The sequence below is a fragment of a genome, unplaced genomic scaffold, assembly GCF_019419815.1.
Source record: "Pyrus x bretschneideri cultivar Hongxiangsu unplaced genomic scaffold, Pyrus_bretschneideri_v1 Contig18, whole genome shotgun sequence".
Lineage (NCBI taxonomy): Eukaryota > Viridiplantae > Streptophyta > Magnoliopsida > Rosales > Rosaceae > Pyrus > Pyrus x bretschneideri.
The window spans coordinates 6,209,859-6,237,198 of NW_025999479.1; the positions used below are offsets into that span (position 1 = coordinate 6,209,859).

A 27,340-nucleotide genomic window follows, 5' to 3' on the forward strand; every position below is an offset into this window, starting at 1 on the left:
TAAACGGTTGTTACTCATAATTGCCCCTCATATTCATCTACCAGACTACCACACAGGAATACGAACTCATGAAGAGAACAAAGGCTTTAAATTTTTAAATCTATGCTGTTGGTTTCTTAAGTTATTTATTTTGGATTTTTACTTTTATATTTCTCTCTCCTTCCCACTCCTTCATTGTTTAGCATTCCTGGGAACTTGACACCAAGGCACCTATGTGGCAGGATCCATTATACTTCCCCGGTAGCCCACATCCCTCTCCTCTTACGAGGACATTCAAATCGAGGGCTCAATACATTAGCTTTCAGCTTGACAACAGGTCTCTGCCATCTGAAACTGTGAATAATTCCCCTTCCAAAGAGTTTCCAACCCTATAAATCCCACGGCTACATTACCATCACGTGTAATGGAATGAAGAATACCTGCTGGTGAGTGATACTTTCTTCAAGCGTACCCAATCACCAACTTCCAAGCCAAAAGTGACCTGCTTAATATTCCTTAATTTTCCTTAATTTGATATAAATAGTGCCTGCTTAATTTTCCTTAATTTTCTTGCTAATTCTTTGGTTTAATTTTCATTTCTTGATAACTTTTCACTTTTGGTTCGCAGGACGTGACATCCTCAAAGTCTTAATGATAATATCAATCATGCTTTTACTTAAAGACTTTGTAGAACATCTTTTGTTTTGTTCGGGTTTCATTCCTTTAAATTTTTTGTTAAGTTGTTATTCAATGATGAAAATAGGATTGTCATACATGTTTGGTATTCATTTCACAACTTCGCTGATGTTCACTGAACTATTTTTTTGTACATGCATCATGTTTTTTCAAGAACAAAAGTACGAAAATTTGACAAGAGGTCTGTTGTAACTGTAATTGCTGCTCATATTTATAGTCGTATGTTTTTTTGCTACCTCTGATTCCTATTACTCGATTTCTCTCCCAAAACATGTAATTATGTAATGTTGTAATACAATAACATATTTATTCTATTATTGTTTTCACTAATATGGTTATGCGGCTTATGCTTTTTCCTTTGCATATTTACGAAGAAGGATTGAGGCGCTGAGGGATCACATGAGGCTCTAGAAGTATTACTTCAATGTATTCCTAGGAAAGTAGTGAATCTCATTTCATAATTTCATTTTGGGCATAAATTTATCTTTGTAGACTATTTAATGACAAAAGTTGTTCATTGTAGCTTGAATTTGTTACAATTAAAATCAAATTCATTCACAAAGATAAATTCAGTATATACTTATAGAAGCTTTGCATTACAAAGAAATATTCAACGAGATAACCTCAAACAAATATGGGGATAAATTCCATAACTTTTATTATCATCCACCTTCTTTCATTTAGGAAGACATGTTAGCTAAAGAAACAAAGAGATTGATAATCAAGAAGTTTAACATGTAGCAGAGTTTACTATCAAGTATCAACTAACTCAACATATTTTTAGAAGCGCGTATCGCTCGTGATTAAGAAAAAAAGCCTCTCGCGCATGTGGAGAGGCTAGTTTTCTCTAAATACTCCTAATTTATTTCCTTTCCCCATTCAATCTTACGCATAAACCCTAGAGCCCCCCATTCTTTCTACTGACATTACATACTAAATTCGTGAACTCGAGGGGTTAGTATATTAGAAAGCAAACAAAGATTTAGACATTCAATTTGAGTTTTACCTTCTACGCATATATTTATTGGTTTATCAACACTATTTTAGCAGTTGATATGAGTGCTAAAAATATGATGCAGTCTCAAGTGGTGTAGGGTTACATAGAGAGAAAAATTAGTCTGTCATCAATTGTGGTGGAATATCTTCTATATATATATTTTTTTGAGTACATCAATATTTTTATATTAAGGAGAAGGAAAGTTCGGTTAAACCACATAATAGGCAATCTAATTTGGTATTGAATTCATCATCCATGTGATTCGAATCTAAGACCTCTTACTTCCAAGTGAATAGGAATATCACCAGACCGTAGTACTAAGTGACGGAATACCTTCTATATTAAATTTGTCAATTTGATTTTCAATTCATTTTTTGTCCTTTTCTACTAAATGTTGAAAATCTAGCCACTTAGTACTACGATTCAGTGATATTCTTATTCACTTGTAAGTGATAGATTTTAGATTCGATTTCTCACCAAAAATGAATTTGAACCACATTAGTGCTAGTTCATTGTGAGGCTAGTGCAGATAGTTAAAAAAGAAATTGTTGAAAATCCAAATTAAATAAGATTTTACCAAATTGATGACGTGGAAAGTTGACTCTAGTTAGCTTTTATGGAAGAGTGGGATCCCGTCTCGCACGTCGCATTCCCAAAAGTAAATTGAATTTTAATTCACAATTTGTGCCGCTAATCCGAGAATTAAAAGGCGGCTTAATTACCATACCCTCTTAAACGACGTCGCCTCTCCTATCGTACAAAAGCTCACCCAACTCAGTCCAACGAGTAAAAAGCTCACCCAACGCACAGGACAAAGGCATCCAAAAAGCACAGAGAGGAGAGAGAGGAAGAAGATAGAACTTCGAGAAAGCCAGAGAGAGAGTGAGTGAGGAGAGAGAAAGTTCAAGAAAAAGCCGAGGAGTGGGAGATCAAAAGGTGCTGAGAGAATCTAGGGTTTCGTTTCGTGGTACTGAACCGGTGATCCGACGTCGTAATGGCGTCTCCACAGTCGGAACCCTTCGGGAGGACGCCGAGTTCCGGCAGAGCTCTCTCAATAACTCCGGGCTCTAGGATTTTGCAGAGCCCTGGCCCCGTAAGTGATGAAACGATCTGGAAGCACCTTAAAGAAGCCGGCTTTGACGAAGAATCGATTAAGCGGAGGGACAAGGCGGCGCTCATCACGTATATTGCGAAGCTTGAAGCCGAGGTTGCTTTCTCAACTCTGTAAAATTTTGAATTTTGTGTTTTGAAACTTGAATTTTTGAATTCTACTCTCTAATTCCAACCTTGGGTATTTTGTTTAGTTGAATTTTTTGGATATAGTTTGTGGGAGGTGTGTATTGGCCGAATGTAGGATTTGGAACTTGACGGAATTCAAATTTTTTTAATTTTAAATAAGGAATACAATTTGCCCAAATAGGAGGTTGAGTTCAATTTTTTATATAGATGAATTTCTTGTTAGTTTCTCTGTTTGATTCGATTTGATTCTATGGCTGGTAGAGGTTGGAGATAGATAAATGAAATAGTTAAAAAAAAAAAAAACTTATATCCTTTCTAGTGAGTTTTGATTTGTCTCAGAAAATGAATATCGTAATAGAATGTGCTCGGACATGTTGGTATGTATACAATGAGTCCTGATAAGAAAACTATTCTATTTGATCCGAAGAAGAAATGACATAAGTCCGTGGCTTCTATCGATATCAATTTCTATCATTTTTTACTTGGACCACAGAAAACCATTATAATGAATGGATCAGAATTTTTTTTTTTTTTTTTTCTAGGAAAGTATGTATTCTACATTGACTCTTTTTTGTGGTATTACTTTTGGTGTTGGGGATGTTCTTTAATTTTTTTTTTTTTTTTTGAAGAGAGAAACTTGAATATGTTGTTCATATATTTTTGTGTGTGGTAGAAATTTTTCTTTTTGTTGTTTTGCTGACCAGTTTAGTTTAATTTAGATTTTCGACCACCAACACCACATGGGCCTTCTCATATTGGAAAGAAAGGAGTTGGCATCCAATTATGATCAAATTAAAGCCTCTGCCGAGACAGCTGAACTTCTGCATAAGCGTGATCAAGCTGCACATTTATCTGCTTTGGCTGATGCAAGGAAACGGGAGGAGTGCCTAAAAAAGACAGTAGGGGTCAAGGAAGAGTGTATAGCTAGTGTAAGCTTTCAACTGAGAATCTTTATGGTAACCATCTCCTTTATTTGCATGTGATGATAACATGTTCTTGCATGGAAATGTAGATTGAGAAGGCGATGCATGAGCTGCGTGCAGAATCTGCTGAAACAAAGGTTGCAGCTGACTGTAAATTGGCTGAAGCACGAAATATGGTGGAGGAGGCTCAGAAGAAATTCACTGATGCTGAGGGAAAGCTGCATGCAGCAGAATCTTTGCAAGCAGAAGCTTGTCGCTTTCACCATATAGCTGAAAGAAAGATGCAAGAAGTCGAAGCTCGTGAAGATGATCTTAGGAGGAACATTCTGGCCTTCAAGACGGAGTATGTGTTTAAGTTATTTTTAAAATAATGATTAACTTGTTCTCAATCTTAGAATCTGTCAGCTTTACCATCACCTGTCAGATAAATACACTTCAGACAAATTCTCATTTGTGGGGCTTGAATGAGGGACAAGTGAGGAAAAATGCATCAAGGGATGGATTCACTTAAAATGAATTATTAATTCAGTAGTTGTATTAAATCTTGCCATTAAATGCATTGTCCCCCACCTATCCCTCAATGTAGGTCCTTTAGGTGACTGCTGTTCAAGGCAGGCTAGCTCAATACACGATTTCTGTGTATTCTATGCATAACATCAGTAGAAATTTTTTTTTGGGACTTTATTGATTTTGATTTTCTTTTGATTTTGTAGTTGCGAAACAAAAGAGAAAGAGATAAGCCTTGAGAGACAATCTTTAAGTGAAAGGCAGAAATCCATGCAGCAAGAACAAGACAGATTACTTGATGCACAAGCTCTGCTTAACCAAAGGGAGGATTTCATATTTGGTCGATCTCAGGAACTGAATCGACTTGAAAAAGAGTTAGAAGACGTAAAAGCAAATATTGAGAAGGAGCGTAGAGCCCTAAATGATGGGAAATTGAATCTGGATCTGACTGAGGCTTCCCTTGTTAATAGAGAGGAGGTTCACATTTTTAAATTCTTTTCCCAATCCGAATGTTATTTGTTTATTGAAATCTTCACTAATGTGATTCTGTTTTGATTGATTGCAGGCTTTGACTGGAAGAGAAGCTCTTTTGAACAAAAAAGAGCAAGAGATACTTGCTTTGCAGGAAAAACTTGTGAGCAAGGAATCTGTGAGTAATTTAATAGTCTATTTCCTGTTAAATTTGTTCTGATGTTGACTTAATATCTGTTAATTCTTTCTTAACCTCAGTCTTATATGGATGGTCCAGGATGTGATTAAGAAAGCCATAGCAAGTCACGAAGCTGATTTGAGGAAAAAGAAATCTGAATTTGAAACGGAGCTGGACATCAAGCGGAAATCATTCGAAGATGAAATTGAGGCCAAGAGACGGGCTTGGGAGTTGAGGGAGGTGGATCTCAATCAACGGGATGACCTACTGCGTGAAAGGGAGCATGAATTGGAAGTTCAATTGAGGGCATTGGTGGATAGGGAGAAAGAAGTGACAGGCATGTCAAGTCTTGTTGGCGAGAAAGAAAAAACTTTAAGAGAGGCTGAGAAGGAGTTTGAGATGAATAGTGGTATTTTGCAAAGAGAAAAGGAAGAAATTATCAAAATGAAGCTAGAACTTCAAAGCTCCTTGGATTCACTTGAAGAAAAAAGGAAACAACTTGATTGTGCTAGGGAGAGGTTTGAGCTTTTGAAATCTGAAACAAGTGAGCTATCGGATCTTGAGATGAAGCTTAAAGAAGAAATAGATTTAATCAGGGCTCAAAAGCTAGAGTTGATGGCGGAGGCAGATGAATTGGCTATAGAGAAAGCCAAGTTTGAATCTGAGTGGGAATTGATTGATGAAAAGAGAGAAGAACTGCGTAAGGAAGCGGAGCGTGTATCAGAGGAGAGGTTGGCGTTCTCAAAATTTATCAAGGATGAGCATGACAACCTGAGGCGGGAGAAGGATGAAATGCGAGATCAGCACAAACGGGATGTGGAATCACTTGTTAGTGAGCGGGAGGACTTCATGAGTAAGATGGTCCATGAGCGTACTGAGTGGTTCAGTAAGATGCAGAAGGAGCGTGAAGATTTCTTACTGGAAATTGAGATACGGAAGGGAGAGTTGGAGAACTGTATAGATAAAAAACATGAAGAGTTGGAATGTTCATTGAAGGAAAAGGAGACTGCCTTTGAGCAAGAAAAGAAAAATGAAGTTCAAAATATCAGCTCCCTTAAGGAAGAAGCAGCAAAAGAGAGAGAGCAGGTTGCTCTAGAAAGGAAAAAGCTCGAGTCTGAGAGAATAGAGATAAATTTGGATCGTGAGCGAAGGGATCGTGAATGGGCAGAGCTAAATAATTCGATTGAGGAACTGAAGGTTCAGAGGGAGAAACTAAAAGAACAGAGGGAATTATTGCATGCTGATAGAGAAGAGATTCTTGGTCATATCCAACACCTGAAGGAACTGGAACATTTGAAGGCTGCTTTAGATAGTGCATCTGTGGCTGAGATGCAACAATCTAATTTGGGGCCTCGCAGCCGGAAAACTTCTAGACGATATTTGAAGCAGACAACTTCTGTACGAGACACCGATGTTAATTCACATCATGAAGTAAACGCTGCCAACATTAGCAACCCATCCATGCTAAAGACAGGGTTGTCTCCTTCCAGTTCTGCTCGTTTCTCGTGGTTAAGACGTTGCACGGAATTGTTCTCTAAAAACTCTTCTGAGAAGCAACAATTGGAATTTGAAGAAAGCCATGAGATTTCTCAGGGAAAAACAAACTTGACGGTAACTGAACAGGTAGAAACATCAAGTAAATATGATGGGCATGGGCACATGGGAAATGGCAGTTCACCTGCATTTTCCAGCAAGAGACAGAGTGCATTGGGTGGACCAACGGTTATTGTTGAAGTTCCCTTTGTTGGTGACATTGCAAATGGAACAAAGGATTCTGAAATTAAGGAAGTTGATGGTGAAAGTTGTGACCCTGTAGTCTCTGAACAAGTCTTCAAGGGAGGAAGAAAAAGAAGAGTGGACAAATCATCATCCAATGGCTGTTTTGATCCAGTACTTGAGCCTAGGCAGAATGTTAAGAAAAGGAGGCAACAGCAGGATGCCATTGTGAACTCCTCAGAACATGCCATTAGCCACTGGTATAACACTTAAACTCTTTACTGTCTTTTGCCAGTATCTCTGGTAAAAGTACCTTAATAATTCATCATTTCATCTACTTCAATTGTTTGAGAAAATTTAAACTGAGTCATGTATGTATTTTGGCTTCAGTGTTGCATCAACTCAGGAAAAAGTGCTAGAGGATCAGCATGTATCAGTGCTATCTGATCAATTTCGTGAAGGTGCTGAAGAGGGTAGTGTTTTAATAGTAGATAAAGTCACAAAGGTTACTGAAGTGATTTTTGAGGAGAGTGTAACTGGCACTCTTTCCCATGAAGACAAATTCGAGGCACAGAATTCTGTCGTGGAAACACACCATGTAAAGAATGGTGTCTTACCTTGTGACACTAGGGCTCAGTAAAAGAGATACAAGAATTGAACTTGGGGGATGCTGGACAAGTTGTTGACCACTGCCAGGTATTATTTAATTATGCCTGCTCTGATGTTTTTCCTTGCGGATGCAAAACATTAAATTCTGCTTCTTAATCATATAATGTCTTTGCATGGGATGCTTTGTGTGATAATTATGTTTGCATATATTGCAATTTGAAGTGTTTACGTTGCTAGCATCAACAGAAAGGACATGGAATTGATTGTGTCAGTTAAGTTAACAATAAGCAGGATTTTGTTGCCCCCACTGATTTGAACTTTCTTGAAGGCCTCTACTGAAATCATGATTATGTGTTTCTTATTATTTTTTGAAGTTGTGCTTTTGATTGTTTAACATCAATAATTTTTTATTTGGATTATATCAATTAATCAATTGATAGGATTGGTATAAAACCGGATTTTGGTTTATAAAAAGGTATTTTGTTCTGGTAATGCTTTGGAGTTGCTTGATATCCAGATAACATTTTTTCATTCTATGCAGTTATTATTGTTTGAGACATATTTGGATTCTTCAATGGTTCCTATAAATTTGCTGTGAAAAGTATGCATAAATTATGGGATCTGATGGAGTGTGCGGATATCTCTCAGAAGACTATCTTACTGGAAGGAATAGTTAGTTTTAATTTCTCTGTGATTGTCATTCCAGACCCCATTTCCCCAATAAAGTTTGTCGGTTACCCGTATTATGTTAAGGCACAAAATCTCTGTATTAAAGTGCGGTAATTTTGTTGTTTTGCTTGATGTCAATTATTGCTTGTGATGTTTAATCACTTTCGTTATGGCGGAAGGAAAATCTATTTTCTATAAATTTTGATTTTATAAATTCTATTGGAATCTGAGCAGAGCTGCAATTTTTGTTCCATACCATTATTTGCAGAGATATTATGCCCTGCATTGAATGGTTGTTTCCCAGCCCTCTAAAATTTAGTCTAGTTGTACTGGAGTCAAATTCATGATAGTTTATGAGTTGGCTAAAATAGTTTTAGACAAAAATCTTTGGAACTATGCAGTTCCGTTCGACCTGCGCATACCATGCATCTTCTATTTATGAAATTGTACCGCTGCTTCTGTACTCTTTATTTTCTCGCGGTTATGGCTTTGAAACTAATGAATGCGTTGATATGCAGATTCAAGAGGAAGATAACCAAAAAGAATTTGCAGTCCGAGTGAGATGATATTGGAAAAGTGTGTACAGAAGCTTAGATATGAAGAGACAAATCAGAAGGCTTACATAGTAAAAAGAGAGTAGTGGTAGAACTTTGGTTGTTGATAGTGTACTGTAGTTTGTTTCCTGGATGGTGAAATAGATGCAGACAGCGTACTTTTCGTGCCACCCCTACTGGTTATCGCTTTTTGAATTTCATTAAGGTGCGTGTAAGTAATGCGAAGTGGTTCTTGCTGATTGGATCTAGTTTGGAGTGGGACAATTTGTGAATGTTTGGTTCGTCCGGTATGATATTCGTTTCCCTTTTGTTTTCCTTTTGGTGTTGGTGCGTCAAGGGAGACGTGGAGTTTAGTGTGGCATGTCATTTGTAAGATATAGGACCTTATTTTGTTTGATGATCAAGGGATTTGTCTGGTTGTTGCTGCTACACTTCGAGAGGGCAACTATATTTTAAGTTGCAGTACCATTTGTAAACAGTATGTGATTTGCCAAGCGTTAATTAATCTTAGTTGAGTAAGTTAATTATCGTAGCAGCTAATTCTGCCGATTATCTGTATTTAATTACTTGGTTTATGACTAGGGTTTAGTTTTGGAGTTTATTTTCATGGTTTGGATAAGGACGGAACGGTCCTAGAATTATTCACAAACTCATTTTTATTTTCTATGCATTTTTTTAATTTTCGATCGTTTTTTATTGAATGATTGAAAATGATAAGAGAACGCAAATTGACAAGGCGACTATGCTTTAGAGATGGAGTTAACCAACATAGACGTTTCATTAAACATGAAAAATGGCTTACAACGCCCATCAACCATTTTGGACCCCTGTTTCCATTTACCCATTATTCTTATTGAATTTAGACAACCGGCCTATTTGCCAAATTTCTCCACTTGTTCCCCTTCCAAACCCAACCCAACCCAAGCTAAATTTTTGGGCTAAAAGCCAAATGCCAACCCAAGGCCAAATGCTCCCCAAAGAAATAGCCCAGAAACGCGTGGACTCGCCCAAAGAGAGCCCACTCTCAGCCTGATCACGCACCCAACTCGCCCCATGCAGGCTGAGGCCTTCAGCGCCTGACAGGGTGGGACCCACTGTTAGGGCCGCTATCAGCCACCATCATGAGCCTAACAGCTCGTTTTATCATCCGACGACTAGGCTTTTTGGACCGTTCGATTCCAACGGTCCAAATTCAATTTTTTTTTAAATGTAATTTTAAAATACATTGAATCCAACGGCTAAGATCGAATATAATCAAATCTAATAGTAAAAAAAAGATCTAACGGCCCAAATTTAAATCCAATGGCTAAAATAATAAAAAAAAATTATTTAACTCAAAATTCACCCAAAAACTCTACAAATACCTATGTATTTGTTCAAACATCCACATAAAACTAAAATTTCTCCTACAATTCTTCCAATTTTTCTTTCTACCATTTCTTTCCATTTCCAAATTGTTCAACATGCCAAGAGAGCATATTAGAGGTCGTAATTGGACTTGTAAAGAAATGTTGCTTTATGCTTAGCATGGGTTTTTGTTAGCAAAGATGGTGCAATTGGCACAAATCAAAATAAAAAGCTTTTGTGGAATAAAATCATTGAAAAGTTTCATGAAAACTACAACGACGGCAGGAGGGACAGTGGTGGTTTTTATGATTGGTGGAAGACTATCAACAAAGCATGCACTTTATGGAAGGGAAGCTTGGAGAAAGCCGTGGTTGGCATGGCTAGTGGAAGGAGCGCCGCATAAATTGTGAGTTTTTTTGTTGATATTTTATTTGTCTATGTACATAATATTATTTTGCAACTAATTGTTTTTTATGTATTGTTTGCATAGGGTGACAAAGCAATGGAAATTTACAAGACAAGAGTAACACCAAAAAGTCAAGTTTTTAAGTTGCAACATGCTTGGGACGTCCTTAAGGATTGTCCGAGGTGGGGAACCGATGCGGACCAACAATGGGGAAGATTATTTCAACGTGAAGCCACATCGACAAATGCTGGAGATGAAGGTGTCAATGAAGGTGTCGATGAAGGTGTCAATGTGCCCTTGGGAAGAGATAAGCAAAAGGAAGCAAAAAGAAAAGGGAAGTCCCAAGATCCGATGAGTGGACACATTGCTACCAGAATTGCAAGATTGAGCAAAACCCATAGCGCCAGCCAAGAAGAAGCAGCATGAGTGCGTTTGCAAATAAAGGAAGAAGGGGATAGGGAGCAAGATAGGTTTGAAATTAATTTCATGATGGAGGACCTCAACAAATACATTCCAGAGAGGAAGAAGTTCTTACGTGGTAAGCAAAAGGAAATATTGCGAAAGTATGCCACAATGAGTATATTTCAAGATGATGAATCATCTCAACCCTATATCCCAAGTCCACCACGAAGTCCACCACCAAGTTAAGATGGTGGATATCATTATCAAGTTTATGTAGTGTATGAATTATCGATTGTAATAAGTTTATGTGGTTTATGTGGTTTATTGATTGTCGTTTGTATTAAGTTTATGTACTTTATTAATTGTCGTGTGTATTAAATTTATGACTTATTAATTATTGTTTCTATTAATCTAGATTCCTTCAATATTTATTGTACTTATTATTCCACACTTTGATGTAGAATAGAAGCCTTCAATAATTCAACCTCCATTCAATAATTTATTCAACGTACTAAACAAAAGACTTTGCACAAGAAGACACTTAAATTTATTACTAGAAAATACCAATATAGTACACTTAAAATTATTACATAAAATAACAACATAGCACACTTCAATTTAACACAAGAACACATTAAAATATCAACATCATCAACGTTCACCTTCTCGGCGCCATACATGCTCAACCAAATCCTTGCGGAGTGTGTCATGATCTTGAGGAGCTTGAATTCTATTTAAATGTCTTATATGCTCACTCAATGTGACCCTATCCTGTCGGGTCTCATATATGGTTGCAGCGAGATATTCAACATCTCTTGCCATAGCTCTTACATGTGTTGGTTGGTCATCATCCACATCTTCGTCTGAATCTTCTTCAATTTTGATATACTCATTTTCCACAATCATGTTGTACAAAATTATGCACGTCATCATGATTGAATGGAGGTATTCGGTACGCCAAAGTCGTGCATGCCCTCTAACAATGGCACATCGAGCTTGTAGGATCCCGAACGCTCTCTCCACATTCTTCCTATAAGACTCTTGCCTCTACGAAACTTTTGACAAAGGAAGAACAACTAGGATAAATACCATCAATTAAGTAGTAACCTGGCTCATACTTATTACCATTTATCTTGTACCGAAATTCTGCTGCCTCATCCATTAACAACATCATCGAACAGAAGAGTAGACCAAAGAACATTGATATCATTGTTTGATCCAGGAGCGCCGAAGAATGCATGCCAAATCTAAGTGTCGTAAAGAACATTGATATCGTTGTTTGATCCAGGAGCGCCGAAGAATGCATGCCAAATCTAAGTGTCGTAAAACGCCACAGCCTCGAGCACGATGATTGGCTTGTTATGACGACCTTTGAATTGGCTAGCCCAAGTAGTAAGACAATTATTCCACTCCCAATGCATACAATCGAGACTTCCTATCATGCCAAGGAAGCCTCTTTTGTCTTCCTTGCATAGAAGCCTCTTCAAGTTTTCATGATTTGGCTTGCGAAGGTATGTGGCTCCATACATGGCTTCAATTGCCTTACATAAGCGCTTAAGGTTCTCAATAGCAGTAGTTTCTGCAAATTAGCAGTACTTGTCAGTTGAGTCTGCAGAGCACCCATTAGCTAGCATCCGAAAAGCATATGTGAGCTTCTGATGAGGTGATAGACTTTTTCAGCCTACGACATCTATCTTCCTTGCAAAGTAGTGGTCATGATTGACAGCTGCGTTCAAGATGCTTTCAAAAAAGCTCTATTCTCATCCAAAACCGCCTTCGAAAATCATGAGCAGGAAATCTTGGACGCTCGATGAAATAATCTTTCATCATTTGGTCAAGACACTCTTCTCTATCACGCTGCACAAATGAACGCCCTGTGACAGAACCACAATAGCTAGATTCGGCATGGTGCTCATATTGCATAAACGAGTTTGCAAGTTTAGCTTTTGCGTTGATCATTTCTGCATCCTCAATGTCAAGGCTTGCTTGGTATTGTGTCATCTACATTGCACTGCCACGCCTTGTTCTATCACCCATTGATGAGATATTGAGGATTTTTAGGAAACAATAACACTTTGAAAGTTGAAAGATTGGTGAATATAGAGGATGATTGAAGGTTGAAAGGTTGTGTGATCAACTGATATTCAACCTGTGTTTATATAGAAGATGATTGAAGGTTTCAATTTCATGTGTGTAGGTTTATGTTTCATGCGTTTCATGTGTTTTGTAGGTATTTTGTATGTGTTTCGTGTGTGTCCTGTGTTTCACATGTGTTCTGTGTGTGCTTCATCTTTATCATGTGTTTTGTATGTATTTTGTATGTGTTTCGTGTGTGTCATGTGTTTTGCATGTGTTCTGTGTGTGCTTCATCTCTATCATGTGTTTTGTATGTGTTTCACATGTGTTCTGTGTGTCTTGAGTATTTTATGTATTTTGTGTTTATACATCTTTATCATGATTTTCATATTCTTCCATAGTGTTTCATGAGTTTCATATATCGATTTAGTAATTTTTCAATATTTATCGAAATTTAAATATTATTAGATTAAAATGTTCATAAAATTAATTTACAATAGTCTACATAATTTTTTTTTAAAAGTAAATTTAAGAAAAAAATTAGCCTAAGTTCATTCTTTAATAATCATGGGCTAAAATTTTAGGCCAGAAGGGTTGGAGCAGAAAAACTGTTTTTGGGCTAAAAAATTTGGCTTTTAGCCCAAGGGTTGGAGATGATCTTAGGGTTCCTTAGATTTTGGCTCTTACTATTTTTAGAATTTAGGGCTAAAGTCATATTTAGTTTACTCATGTGATGAGAGAGAGAGAGAGAGAGAGATGTAAAGTCATTCTTGAGGATTTAAGCTAATTGTATAATAGCTATTTATAATGATTGTTTTGGTCGAAGAGCCATTTATATTGATTTGAAACGAACTTATAACGTTTTACTTACAAGTGGTGAAAATTTTTGCTAAATCATAGTGCAAGTGATTGAATCATGAGTATGAGTTGGTGGAGCAATTTATCAGCTTATTTTGATTATTTATATTATGACTGGTTTACTAATACGTAATTAGAATGAGATGAATTGAATTGAGGATGAGTTGTAATTCGAATGAGTCAGAACTGGTTTCCTATTGAAGTTGTTTGCTAAAGTGTTTTGGATTTGGAGAATGAATCGTAATTAATTTCATATAAGTTTTTACTAATCTACTTGAATTAGAACTGAAACTAATATGCTTACTAAAATACTCGCCCTAAATTAACAATTTTATTTACTAATTAATATAAAAAAATCAAATACACTTTTCTACCAATATTAAAAATACTACAATGTACATTAAAACCTTTTTTTAGAATTTTAATTATTCCAATATTTTTATTTTAAATGTGACATCCTACATCGCCCAGGGGAGTGATTCTTATATGTATATTCCTATCTCTACCTAGCACAATGCCTTTTGGGAGCTCACTAGCTTCGGGTTCCATCAGAACTCCGAAGTTAAGCGAGAAGGAGGCTAGAGCAATCCCATGATGGGTGACCTACTGGGAAGTTGCTCGTGAGTTCCCAAAAATAAAACTGTGAGGGAATGGTAAGCCCAAAGCGGACAATATCGTGCTACGGTGGTGAAGCGGGCCCGAGAGGTGATTCGCCCTGGGCTGGGATATGACAATTTGGTATCAAAGCCTAACCCTGGCCGCGTGTGTGCCGACGAGGACGTCGGGCCCTTAAGGGGGGTGGATTGTGACATCCCTCATCGCCCAGGGGAGTGATCCTTATATGTATATTCCTATCTTTACCTAGCACGAGACTTTTTGGGAGCTCACTGACTTCGGGTTCCGTCGGAACTCCGAAGTTAAGCGAGAAGGGGGCTAGAGCATTCTCATGATGGGTGACCCACTGGGAAGTTGCTCGTGAGTTCCCAAAAACCAAACCGTGAGGGAATAGTAAGCTCAAAACGAACAATATTGTGCTACGGTGGTGAAGCGGGCCCGGAAGATGATCCATCACGGACCGGGATGTGACATTAAAAGAACTTTCATTCTTATTATTTTATTTTATATATTTAAGAGTAAAAAAACTCATAAAAAAAGAATTTTACATATTCCTTTTAAGGGAAACATAAAGCGGTTGACACCTTTTATGCTCTCCACCCATTTCTTCAACTTTATTTTTCATGGACATCATCAGCTCCAACCCCAATGTCCACCTCAAGTTTATTTTCCTTGACACCCCAAGCATCCCTCCCTCTCAAAGAAAATGCAAAGTAATGACACTTATAAGAGATAAAATTTTCATCCGAAAAATATTACGGATAGATAAAATTTTATAAATAAGTTTATAATAGTTTATGAATTTTTAATAGAAATTTTAAACCAATTAATAATCAAGTTATTTGACTATACCTAATAATCGGTGACTCACGAAATTAGATTTATATCACGTTTTCTATTGAGGAAAAACCTCACACTCTGACTCAGCTTCCGCTCTCTCTCTAGTATTCAAATCGACAGAGACGGAGGCGAGAGATAGAGAGAGAAAAGGAAGAGAGAGAGCGAGGGTTCCAGTGTTTGTTCAGAGAGAGAGGAGGAGAGAGAGAGAGCTTTAGAGGTTGAGAGAGAGAAATGGAGAGCAGCGCCGTCCTTGGAGGTCTTCAGCTAAATTACCTTATTTGCCCCTCCCGCAAACCTTCTTCTTCTCTTCCCATCCGCCCCTTCTCCTTCACCTCCCATTCCTGTCCTCTCTCCCTCAAGGTACCCTCCTTCATCCTCCACTTTTTAATCTCAAATATATATACATACATATTGCTTTTATTTTAATTTTGATTTCGTTTTCAAATTGGGTTTTGCTCACTGTTTGTTTTGCAGCTCCAGAAGCAGCTTCCTTTGACTTCTCATGGAGCTTCCGCCGCCTCCTCTCCCATTCGCCCATATGCCACATTGTCCGATACATTCGTGTAAATCCTCTTCATTTCCATTTGGGTTTCTTTTAAATTTTGATATCGTTGTGAAAATGGTGAATTTGATTGATTTTTAACTCGTTGTTTGCTTTGATTATGTTGTTGTATCAAACTTTACATTAGTTAATCCCTGCTTTTAGATTTGATTGGATCCTTTTACGTAGTTTTGATTTGGTTAATGTGTTCTGTTTTACTTAGTTTTGATTTTGTTGTCCAATTCGTTTTTCGGGTTTATGTGATTAGATTTGCTATGTTTACATGTTATTGTTGGGCTCAGCAGTGAAACAAGCGAATTAGCTGGCATCGAATGGGACAACCTCGGCTTTGCGTTTCTTTCTACCGACTACATGTATGTTATGAAATGTGCTCAAGGCGGAAGCTTTTCCAAAGGTGAATTACAGCGTTTTGGGAACATCGAATTGAGCCCCTCAGCCGGAGTCTTGAATTATGGGCAGGTTAAATACTTAAAACTTTGCACCCTAATGCTATTTTTATTCAATATAAAGTTTTGTACTTTTGGATTCTTACTTTCATAGTAAATTATGGGTGCAAAACTTCAATGGGGGTTTCGGAGTTTATAATAGTCCATTGATGTGCCTACTATTGCACGAGATCTGTGTGCGATGTCTAAACATTGTTTGTTTGTTTGTTTTTTTTTTTTCTGATTTGGAGCATATATGATTATGTATACATTCTCTGTTTAATAGTGTACTGGCGTGGCGATCCATCGTTTCCTCATGTAGTTTTATTCGTTTATGACAGGGTTTATAACCCTAGGCTGTAGAAATTCCATGTAGGATTTATGTTTTAGGGTTTCACTCTCTTATTTGGATGTTAGCCCAAAGTTCGAGAGTTATACCCTTACACCTAAGCCCTAAATATGCACATTTTTAGTGTGTTCACTGTTTGAACTGCGCCATACGTTATGATGTTTCCTGTTTTAATTTTTATTTTTGACGCTTTGCATATAGAGTTGGATGAGCTATTAAAATGAATTAAATATAGCTTGTTTGCTATACAGCACACTTTGAACAAGTATCATATTCTGCACCAGTTTAGATGTTCTCTTAATTATTTTGGAGTTTGAGATAAATAGGAGTCTGAATCTTAAGGTATCAGGTTTAAATCTTAAGGTATTACCATGAACATGCTGAGCCTTGTAGCGCAGTCTTGTAGCTAAGCAAGGCATTAAAGTGATTGGTTTCATATATGGAGGATAACTCAAGAGGGTGAGATTCGTTATCTCCTCATGTTGAGGGCACACCCACCTCAAATAGGTGGTGATCCCAGAAACTTGAGGAATGCAGTTAAACTGAAAGAAAAGTTAGGGAAATAATTTAGTCGGACTTCTTGAATATTGACTAATCTCACTTTAATCTTTCTTTTGTTTATCTCTTTAGGGACTTTTTGAAGGTTTGAAAGCCTACAGGAAAGAAGATGGTACAATACTCTTGTTTCGTCCCGAGGAAAATGCATTGCGGATGAGGTTGGGTGCAGAGCGGATGTGTATGCCATCACCAACCGTCGAACAGTTTGTCGAAGCTGTAAAGGCTACTGTTTTAGCAAATAAACGTTGGGTAATATAAGCAGTCCTGTGATAAGAAATTTTCATTTTGAATGTTAGTATATGTAATGTTGTTCATGAGTTGTCAATCTCTCGTTTCAGGTTCCCCCTCCAGGCAAAGGTTCCCTATATATCAGGCCATTGCTAATGGGAAGTGGTGCTGTTCTTGGTCTTGCACCTGCTCCTGAGTACACATTTCTTATTTATGTTTCACCCGTTGGAAACTATTTTAAGGTTTGTTGTTGTACTTGCATATTGCTACAAGGTGGAAAATGCCATGTCACTGGCCTTGGTTTTCAGGAATTTTATTCTAATTGATTTTGTTATACCAAGTTTAATATTGGCATTCTATTTTCACACGTAATGCAATTTGCTAACTAACGATTTATCTGAATTTAAAGAAAATTCAATATTGCTGATTGATTGTACAATATGATGTAGTCATGATTGGTACGAGCGTTTTGAAATCTTTTTAGTGAGTCATGGTCGTGAATACTGCAATTTACATTTAAGGTTTTATCATAGTGTTTGGTGCTTGAATGTATGATTCAATTAATTATAGGACAACACTTCTTGCTATTTTCATTGGGTATGCGGTTTTTTCTCATTAATTTTAGCTTCAACGTTCTTGTCTTATTCCATTTTTTTAATGTAAATGGTAGTTGTTTTTATGTGGTTTTACCCTTTTGTAATTTTTTTGTCCTCTAATTCTTTGCTAGTTTTGTTGCATTTCTACCTACAAATATTCAGTGTCTTATATCTATATATCTGGTGGCAGGAAGGCGTTGCACCAATAAATTTGATTGTCGAACATGAATTGCATCGTGCAACTCCCGGTGGTACTGGAGGGGTCAAGACTATAGGGAATTATGCCGCTGTAAGCTAGTGCTTCTCTTATTCTTTAGTTCTTAATTACCTGAATCTTGGCCAAATTCATCTTTGCAAATTATTAGTTGTCTGCTTCTAGAACTATGGTCTGGCTTTTCTTGGTGTGAGGTTATAAAACTGTGACCTAATGTTTCCCTGTGCATATGGTTCTTCTTTAGTGCGTCAAGAACTAAAAGCAACAACCCTTTTACTTTCATAGATGTTAATTGCAAAGTGATCACTTACACTTTTATTCTCTCTTTAAATATGAGGCTCCGGCTGTATCCATCAATGAAAATCAAATATTTATTCTTTAGTGAATTAAGTCAAATGACTGAATAAAGAGTCATTCCAACCATTTTCCTGCGGTTTAGTGCTTCTAAATGTTTATCATTTTACTTTGTTAAACTTAAAAGTTAAAACTATAGTATGTAGCTGCTGACCTGTTAAACTTCTAATGTTAAATCGTTTATCTGTAGGTTTTGAAGGCACAGTCTGCCGCAAAAGCAAAAGGCTATTCAGATGTTTTATACCTCGACTGTGTTCACAAAAGATATCTAGAGGAGGTTTCCTCGTGCAATATTTTTGTTGTGAAGGTAATGTGACTGGAATTTAGTGGGTGCACGTCTTATTTGATTTGTTATTATTATTTACACAATATGTTACTATTGATTATTGGCTGCCTAGATATTTCCCTACTCTATGTGCTATGTTTTCATTGTGTTTGTGAGTTCACAAAATGGCATGCTGAATAAAACCATCCACCTGCACTTGCTGCAATCTGGATCCTCATGCCACCACTAGTACAAATGCAGCAGTATGCCAGTATCCAAGCCCGAACTTTTTTTTTTAAGAACCTTACCAAATATCTGTATCACTTGGCATGTCTGATAACCTTAAGCACTGAAATCGACTTATAGAATTGCAACCTTTCCTGAATACCATTACCATTACAATGGATGCTGTAGCATTGCATCATTGCTGTGTCTCATAATCAAAGAAGAATTTTTTACCCCCTTTAGGTTCTGGGACAAGTTCTAGTGTAATTCAATGCAGCCTAGTGCTTTCAAGATTAGCCAATTGGTGTCTAATATGATTATTAATGAATTTGCTTATTTGGAGATGGTCTGTTGTTTGCTCTCCCATATTCAAGTACATTCTTTTTGTGGAACTTAATGTTTGTTGCAACAAAGGCCCCTGCATCTTGCTTGTCATTTGTACTTTCATTAAGCATATGTGTCTTACGTTTTCGTTTGAGGTGGTCGCACCTAATTTATCCATGTTTATTGTTTTCCTAGGATAATGTTATCTCTACTCCTGCAATAAAAGGGACAATCTTACCTGGCATTACTCGAAAGAGTATAATTGATGTTGCTCGTAGTGAAGGATTGCAGGTACGTATATGGTACTTATCAATCGGTATGATAGTAATGTATGATCAGAGAGTTGGGGATGGGGAAGACATTTCTTGGTGTTCATTTGTTATTGACCTTTTATTTTTGGTGTTTAGATAGTGCAAGGCATACACTACTAGTTATGGAGCTAAAATAATAGCTTGATGTTTTATTCAATAACTTCATTACTGAATTCATCTTGTAATGTGCAGGTTGAGGAGCGCCAAGTGGCAGTGGAGGATTTACTTGATGCTGATGAAGTCTTTTGTACCGGAACAGCTGTGGTTGTATCACCTGTTGGCAGCATAACGTATCTTGGAAAAAGGTAAGTTTTGTTTGTCTAGCAAAAGTTTCAGAGAAAGAAAACAATTTTTTTCATTTTCTTTGTTGGCCTGCAAAGCAAGTTTTTCTTTGTCCATCAACAAAACGGTAAAAAAGTGTTAACATTTTGAAATGTTTCCTCAAAATGGGAAGCGGAGATTTCTTCTTTGGCTTTTTCTTGTTTGCGGGTGAAGAAATTAACGTAATCTTTGATTATGTCATCCTCTTATAAGTGGAAAATTGCCCTCTAAATTAAACTCTGGCTGAAAGTAGATTCCGTGTAAAATGTGTCTTCAGTAGCACTCCTGCTTATAAAAATAGAAGATTGGGTTTAGGTGGGATCATCCATACCACATTCAAAGAAACATAATTGTGAACTTTTTCTTGTGCAGGGTTTGTTATGGAGATGGTTTTGGAGCTGTGTCGGAAAAGCTCTACTCTGTGCTTACCAGATTACAGATGGGTCTTTCCGAGGACAAGATGGATTGGACTGTTGAGCTAAGGTAAAGCATACTGAAGTGAATTCAACTCAGCAATCTCGCTATAGGTGCTGCAAACCAGTCAGTCCCAGTTATATCTTGCTTGGTTCTGTTATTTTCTTATTTCCTAAGTTTGTAGAAAGTTGGTTCTTGAACCGGTATTTGGCGTTTCGTTAGAATTTCTTGTGTGCGTCACTAACCTCAATATCTACATATTGGTTTTTGTTGTGTGCTGGTAAATTCAGCATCGAAAGATAATAAACTGCCGCATTATGGTAAGTCTAGATTTCTACATGGAAATTACTTCAATTACTATCTTTCATTAAGTTAGTTTAATTATTCCGTTGTTCATTTTTCCAATTGTGAGAGCTAAATTAGTTCCAGTCACGGAAGTAACAATGGCTGCTACCTGAGGCACCAACGCTTCTGCTGTAGAGGTGTCCCATGATGGTGCCTCTAAGCGCAAGGCATTGGCGGCACCTTGGAAGGGCATGGCGGAGGGGTAGGAAACTAGAGGGCTTCTCTAAAAGTTTCTACCCCAGGTCTTATTCAGTGGTATAAATTAACGAGCATTTGCCAAAACCATAAAACCAGAACTCTCATAGTGACCAAAATTTTCCTTTTTAACAAGCGAGTATTTGAGACGGGAATCGATCTCATGATTTTGGATGAAGAATTAATGCTCTAATTACTTGAGTTACGAGCTCCTTGCAACTTTGTCTGAACTTCAGAACAACGACCGCCTTTTAAACCGTTGCTTCGGATGATTGTCTTAGTGTATCCAAACTGGATCCTAATTCTTTTGTGTTGACATTGGTTTTTTTTTTTCAGGACACGTTCAATGTCTTAGATTCTTTAGATATAATTTGACAGAGCCCTAACATTTTGCAGTCGCGGACACCTTGCTCTAGCTTGGGGCCGGTGGTAGCCCCTTTCCTACTCTTTCTCCCGCCAGTCTCTTGCTCCCCTCACTCGTGTGGCTCGTCTCTCCACCCCTTAACCCCTTCACACCTCACCTCCCTTCCTCCTCCGTTCTCCATGGCTGCGCCCACGAGGCCCTCTAATCATAACCTGCGTGGCCCTCTAATCGTAACCTGCGTCTGCCCGTTCCTATTCTCTTTTCCACCATTTTGCGAACAACCTTCTAAGTTGGACGGAGTAATCTTCTCAAACGCTCCTGTGCCTTAGAACTGGACTAGATCCATGGCTGTGGGTCAGATTTGCGGTTGTGGTTGGTCGGATCTACCTCTTATTACCCAATTTCCATGGTGTTTGAGCGCTAATCAGCCAACCCGTGGTTGTCCCGCCTTACTTGGCCAAATCTGTAGCTTTGTTGTCCTTGTGAAGGAGACGAGTTGATTGGTGGTCCTTTCTCGGATTAGGTAGTTTTTTTTTTTTTCTTTCCAAATTTTGAGCTTTATTTATGTTGTGTTTGTGCCGCATAGTGGGGTTGTGTAGCTCCGGCCACCTGTTGTGGCCTCGTTGTCTAAGTTGTGACTGTGATCGTCTAAAAAGATAACATCCCTCTAACTATCAATAGAAATCTCAAAAGATATTATTTGTGTATTTTCATGTCGCCCCATTCAATCGAAGCCAATTCTCAGGAGTGTCCACAATTAACACTTTACGTGTTCCGTTATGCTATGCACTACAAGAACAAATGTAGCTAGCTCCTTTTCCTTGACTTTGGATCTTAGCATCCTAGATTTGGAGTTTTCTTAAGGTTGGTAAAGCAAAATGTGCTACCCTAGCCCATTGAGTGCTCTACCTTGAGCTATTCATATCATATGCTCTATTGCCGTTGCATCATAAGATGGTTCTTAATCTCTAAAGTTAAGGTTAAACCAAGGATCGTGCAATATTATTGCATGTGACATGCCAAGATCAAAAGCGTAGCGTAAATGAGTTTCCTCGTGATTATTGACCATCCTTCTTCCTAAATTACTATGAAGTGATTTTTCCACATATATTCACCTTCCCCTCTTTTTAATTCGAGCTTTTAATATTATATTTGTTTGATCCAATGACGAAAAAGAAAGAACGTGGAAGATGTTAAAAAGGATTTTCATAAATCAGTCCCGTTACAGGGAAAATTCAACTCAATTAGTCAAAACGATGGCTTCTGCAAAATTTGTTATTTTGGAAAACACCATATATTGGAGTCCTTTTCAACTCCAGCAATCTGCTGTATTTGTCGTTTTTGCACGAGTCAAATTGCTTTCCAGTTTCCACTGAATGGAAGATTTTAGCGTCCCCAGACCTAACACAATCTCCGGGTTATCGACATGCAAAAGCTAAAACACTAACCTTCAAAAGTAAATGCTAAAATATACGTAAAGTTTATCTGCATCTTTGTCTTATCTATTTTTTCAATGCCTCTGCACCCTCTCTTCCTCCTCCCCGAAAGAACAAGGAAGAAACCGCGTTGCTGCCTTCGTTTTTTTAATGGAAAGTAAAGCAAGGCAAAGTTGAGCAGACCAATATGATTTTCGTAAGAGAAAGGTTCAATTGCTTTCTTCTTAGAAAGTTTTTTGTTGCAGTCAATTATGGGAATGCTTCCCTCCTCCGATCCCCCTTGTCACAACACTCACAAAGCATTCCAGATCTGTCGCTGTCCGGCGTTGTCGTCATTACAGAAATTATGATCGCACAGATTTTTTCTCAAATTTTTTTCTATTTTTACTGTTCAAGTTTGTATTTAGAAGATGCTATTTATTAGTAGACTGCAACAAAGTCGGTGTCATGCGTTGGAAATTTTCACAAAACACAAGGGGGGAACTACTTTTGAATTTCTTTTTTATACAAAGTGGATCATAAATACTCTTAACCACTTAAGTTACAAGCCCTTTACATTTTTTTTATTTTATTAAATTATAAGAAAACTTTCGGATATAATTAACTAGGGATGCTGTACCCAAAAATATACAGTTCCCAAGCTTAGTATCAGTGTAACGCATATCATAAAATCATATGTAATAGTTAAACTGTAGTTTTCGTGTTTCAAAAAAAATTAAATCTGTTTCTAGCCCCTTGTGCGGATCAGTATTCATCCTTCCTTTGAAGTGATAAAATCCTTGCATATATAGAAAGTTCAACTTCTAGAAGTCCATTTTTAGATTAACTTTCCATGCATGGGCAATTAGCAGGGTCAATGTGTGATCAGTGCAGTCTAAGGCTGTCGGTCTTCAGAATCCAAAGTTTTATAGACACTTCATCGGATGAGTACCCAAGTTTTATCTATTTGGTTGTGAGTTTTAAAGACAAGTGTTGAACAATTATTGGACCACCTAATAAGTCAGTAAAAATTGAGTACTGACACCTTACCCAAGTATTACCCAAGTATTGACCCATCACTTCTCTTCGGTCTTTATCTTTCTTCTCCATTTCTTTGTTTACCCATTTCCCCTCTTTTTTATCTCTTCTAACCCCACCCTTTTTTGTGGTTTATTAACCCATTTCTCTTCTTGTTTTTTTCCCCTTTTTCTTTTTTTTTTATATCTTTTAAGACACCTATCGTATTTATCTTAAACTCTCATATTATTTATAAATATTGTATTACTTTTTAAAAACAATGTAAATATTGTTTAACGCTTATTTTCGATAATTTAAATCCATCTAGGCTCCTGTCTAGATCTCGCCTAGGCACCTAGGTGCTATGTCCCAGTCCGCTGTTTGACTATCGCCTAACATTTTTTAGGTTATCCTAGCCAATTTAAGCTTCTTACATTGGCTTTGATATTATTGCTTACAGCCGTTTTGATGGAGAGATTATTTTCTGTTATGAATATTGACTCAAAACTTTGCACTCTTCAATGTGAAGGCAACTGCTTCGATTGAACCTTATACTCTTTTGAATTTCGCCCCTCTCCTCGGCAAATCCTGACTTTGCCATTGCTCCAACTACTGAATTGAGGATTTCTAGGTTACTTTTTAGATATTCATATCTTCTTCCACTTCTATTCGTCGTTTTATTTACAATATGATTTAATTATATGAAAAAAAAGAATAATACTTTGGTTTAGAGGCAAGAAGATACATGCATGGCGTCTAAACTCCAAATTAAATTTTTAGTGGACTACAGTAGACAGTACTTCTAGAAACAAATTAAACGAGAAAAAACAGGACAATCCATGTTTATAATAGAATTTAGGAGAAATTAGATTCTCTTCCCTCTTTTTACTATTTCATTGATTAAAACCTTATTCCATTTCAATTTTTTATCAAGGTCCTTAGGTTTTAATAAATGTCATTAATTATTTCAATAAATAAAATATTTTTTTATTTCTAAATATATTTATTTAGTGTTAGAAATGTTACATTTGAAATATTTATTTTTATGACTAAATTTTTTTTGATATATATTTTTTTAGTTTGTACCCATTTTCAATTGCAACCCTTTTTAAATTTGTACCAATTCTATTTTCATCTCTAATTTGTACCCATATATTAATTTCTTTTTATGCCCATATTTTTTAAAGCTTTATTTGTATTATTTGTACCCATTTTTATTTTTGCTAAGTGCACCCATGCTAATTATATGTATTTATTTTATGTTTTAAAATCTATCATTAGTTATTTTGTAAAATGTGTTAATAATTATGTGGGTACATTATTTTTTTGCTATAATTTTATGAAGAACAATATTACTCCAATATTTATTTTTAAGTATTTATTATATTTTAAAAATATTATTTGAATTTTTTTAAATTTCATAATTTGTGGGACATTAAATGTATAAATGCATAAGTAAAGTCCCTTAAATGATGTTAAGGACCTCGATCAATATATGTAACTAAACAAGGTTTTAATGTAATAATTAGGTTGATCAGAGATTAGAACCAAAATGACCCTAGAATTTATTCTCAGACTAAATTGATATTCTCCTATATATATAGAATTCTCTCTCTCAGTGCAAAGTCCAATGGTGGGAACCTTATATGCATTCACTTCCATTAGAAGCAAACCAATTTCAAAGCAGTATTAGAGCACAAATTAAAATCCCCTTCATTCGTCCAAGGAGAAAACAAGGTGTTTTAAAACAATACTAGCTAAAAATCAGAGTATGCTAAACATATGAGCAAACGGACTACAAAATTACGAATATTATTTAACTAACTAAAAATAAAGAAATGTTACAAAATTTCTAAGAAAGCAACATAACCTGAAGAGATTACATCTTTCTAGACTTATTTCTACATGAGTTACGTACATCTTATTTACTAACCCTAATTCTAATAGGCAAGGAACCCAAACCCTCATCCTACAAATAAACTCCCAAATAATAATAAACTAAAAAACCTAACTAATTAACTTTTCCAGCAATACTTGTGTTCTTGCATATATAGGTGCACCTCCTTGTAGACCAACTAAAATGAATACTGTATTCAAATCCTATAGTAAAGTCCTAACTGTAACATCCTACATCGTCCAGGAGAGTGGATCCTATAAGCCTTATATGTATATTTCCATCTCTACCTAGCACGAGGCCTTTTGAGAGCTCACTGGCTTCGGGTTCCATGGGAACTCCGAAGTTAAGTGAGTAGCACGCGAGAGCATTCCCAGGATGGGTGACCCACTGGGAAGTTCTGCTCGCGTGAGTTCCCAGAAACAAAACTGTGAGGGCATGGTCGGGGCCCAAAGTGAACAATATCGTGCTACAGTGGAGTTGAGCCCGGGATGTGGTGGGTGCCCAGACCGGGATGTGACACTAATTATAATAGTTTATTTTCTTTTTCGCCATTCAAATATCATATTTGTACATAATCAATTGAAGCATTTAGTCATCCATATGTAGTGCATATCCTAACCTTACTACTTGTTCGGGAAATAAGGTTAATTCCACTCGATTGTTGGTGGCAAATAATTAAGTTTCTAATTTGTGGTTGCCAAATTAGTTGATTATATTGCAGCAATTCATGAAAGTTAGCTCACACATGAAGAACAGTTTTGTTTCCATTTCTTGAATGTACTTGTGCTGTATTGCTTTGGTTTGGTTAGAAAAATTCCTCGAGAAGGAAGTGGCCTTGAGCTGTATTGCGCTTTGAACCCTGTCAAAATAACCTTTCACGCTAGTAGGTCTAGGATCAGACACAGAAAAAAGAAGATATCAAAAAGTTGAATAAGAAACCATGAGAGAGAGAGAGAGAGAGAGGGTCAGTTTACTTGGCCTAACAAGAAGACCGTTTCCACTTTCCACAGAGAGAGAGAGAGAGAGAGAGAGAGAGTCAGTTTACTTGGCCTAACATGAAGACCGTTCCCTTCATTTTATCAAAATGTTCTTCCTTCAAATTCAACCTTACTTTATTACTAGCTACCTTTTTCTTTCATTATAAACCCGATTCCTAAACTTTATGTATTATTTTCCTTCCAAAAACTTTCGTGGACTTGTTGGGACCACTTGAGTAATTCTAAACTACGTATATAGCGACAACAAATCACAATAAAAAAGAAAATCAAGGCAAATCTTAGCATCATAAAAAATCAACCACCATTTTGTACAAGCCCACCTTTGACTTTTACCCTTTCATACTGAGTCAATTCAGCCAATACTTTCTTCCTTGGTGTCCATTTTCCCATTTTCTATGTTCTTTCCCTTCAATAATTAAGCTGGCCCTCTCATGAAGAACATTAAAGATAATTTTATAATAAAAAGAATGATACTGATCGATTGTCGTGATGTGAATTTTCTTTCAGATTCAACCAAAAAAAAAAATCTTTCAATTTATTGCATAATAAATTTAAACTCTCTCCCTTATATATATGTAAATTAGTGTAAAATATCGATTACGAGAATTAAAAAAACTCTATAATGGATACAACGAGAAACGAGATAGATAGGATCGATCATCATCAAATCCTAAAACATAAGCGGAAGAGCATACTGCCGGAATACAACAAAAAATACTAAAATCTCTATAAAGTTTAATTGATAATAAATATGAATGAATGTTGAAATACAACCATTATATAGTCTTGGCTCCAAAAGAAAATTAAAATATGAAATAATAAAATTATAAACACTTCCTAAAATATAATAAATACGGCATAAGTGTTTATAGTGGAATGGT

General features: G+C 36.7%; 2 protein-coding genes across 3 annotated transcripts; both read left to right on the forward strand.

Moving 5' to 3' along the window:
- The first annotated feature begins 2,618 nt into the window (after positions 1–2,618).
- On the forward strand, positions 2,619–9,073 carry LOC103934181 (protein CROWDED NUCLEI 4-like). Its single transcript, XM_048582016.1, has 8 exons — positions 2,619–2,879; positions 3,631–3,840; positions 3,924–4,177; positions 4,548–4,818; positions 4,907–4,990; positions 5,090–6,966; positions 7,097–7,402; positions 8,503–9,073. Exons 1-7 carry the CDS (start codon positions 2,667–2,669, stop codon positions 7,344–7,346), a joined length of 3,159 nt encoding a protein of 1,052 aa, XP_048437973.1. The 5' UTR covers positions 2,619–2,666; the 3' UTR covers positions 7,347–7,402; positions 8,503–9,073.
- A 6,138-nt stretch (positions 9,074–15,211) lies between these two features.
- On the forward strand, positions 15,212–20,582 carry LOC103934193 (branched-chain amino acid aminotransferase 2, chloroplastic-like). 2 transcript variants are annotated; one of them, XM_009343921.3, is made up of 10 exons: positions 15,212–15,442; positions 15,557–15,645; positions 15,926–16,103; positions 17,049–17,225; positions 17,315–17,446; positions 17,991–18,089; positions 18,559–18,675; positions 19,378–19,473; positions 19,686–19,798; positions 20,187–20,582. In XM_009343921.3, exons 1-10 carry the CDS (start codon positions 15,314–15,316, stop codon positions 20,299–20,301), a joined length of 1,245 nt encoding a protein of 414 aa, XP_009342196.1. In that variant the 5' UTR covers positions 15,212–15,313; the 3' UTR covers positions 20,302–20,582. The 2 variants fall into 2 exon arrangements, with proteins under 2 accessions (XP_009342196.1, XP_009342198.1); XM_009343923.3 differs by having other exon boundaries at positions 15,929–16,103.
- The last annotated feature ends 6,758 nt before the right edge of the window (positions 20,583–27,340 follow it).

Excerpts from the sequence above, each read along its gene's own strand:
- LOC103934181 (XM_048582016.1), top strand. The coding sequence starts at position 2,667 with ATGGCGTCTCCACAGTCGGAACCCTTCGGGAGGACGCCGAGTTCCGGC. Across the intron at positions 4,178-4,547 it reads ATTCTGGCCTTCAAGACGGA|TTGCGAAACAAAAGAGAAAG; the intron begins GTATGTGTTTAA and ends TTGATTTTGTAG. Across the intron at positions 6,967-7,096 it reads GAACATGCCATTAGCCACTG|TGTTGCATCAACTCAGGAAA; the intron begins GTATAACACTTA and ends TTTTGGCTTCAG.
- LOC103934193 (XM_009343921.3), top strand. The coding sequence starts at position 15,314 with ATGGAGAGCAGCGCCGTCCTTGGAGGTCTTCAGCTAAATTACCTTATT. Across the intron at positions 15,443-15,556 it reads CCTGTCCTCTCTCCCTCAAG|CTCCAGAAGCAGCTTCCTTT; the intron begins GTACCCTCCTTC and ends TTTGTTTTGCAG. Across the intron at positions 15,646-15,925 it reads ACATTGTCCGATACATTCGT|CAGTGAAACAAGCGAATTAG; the intron begins GTAAATCCTCTT and ends TGTTGGGCTCAG.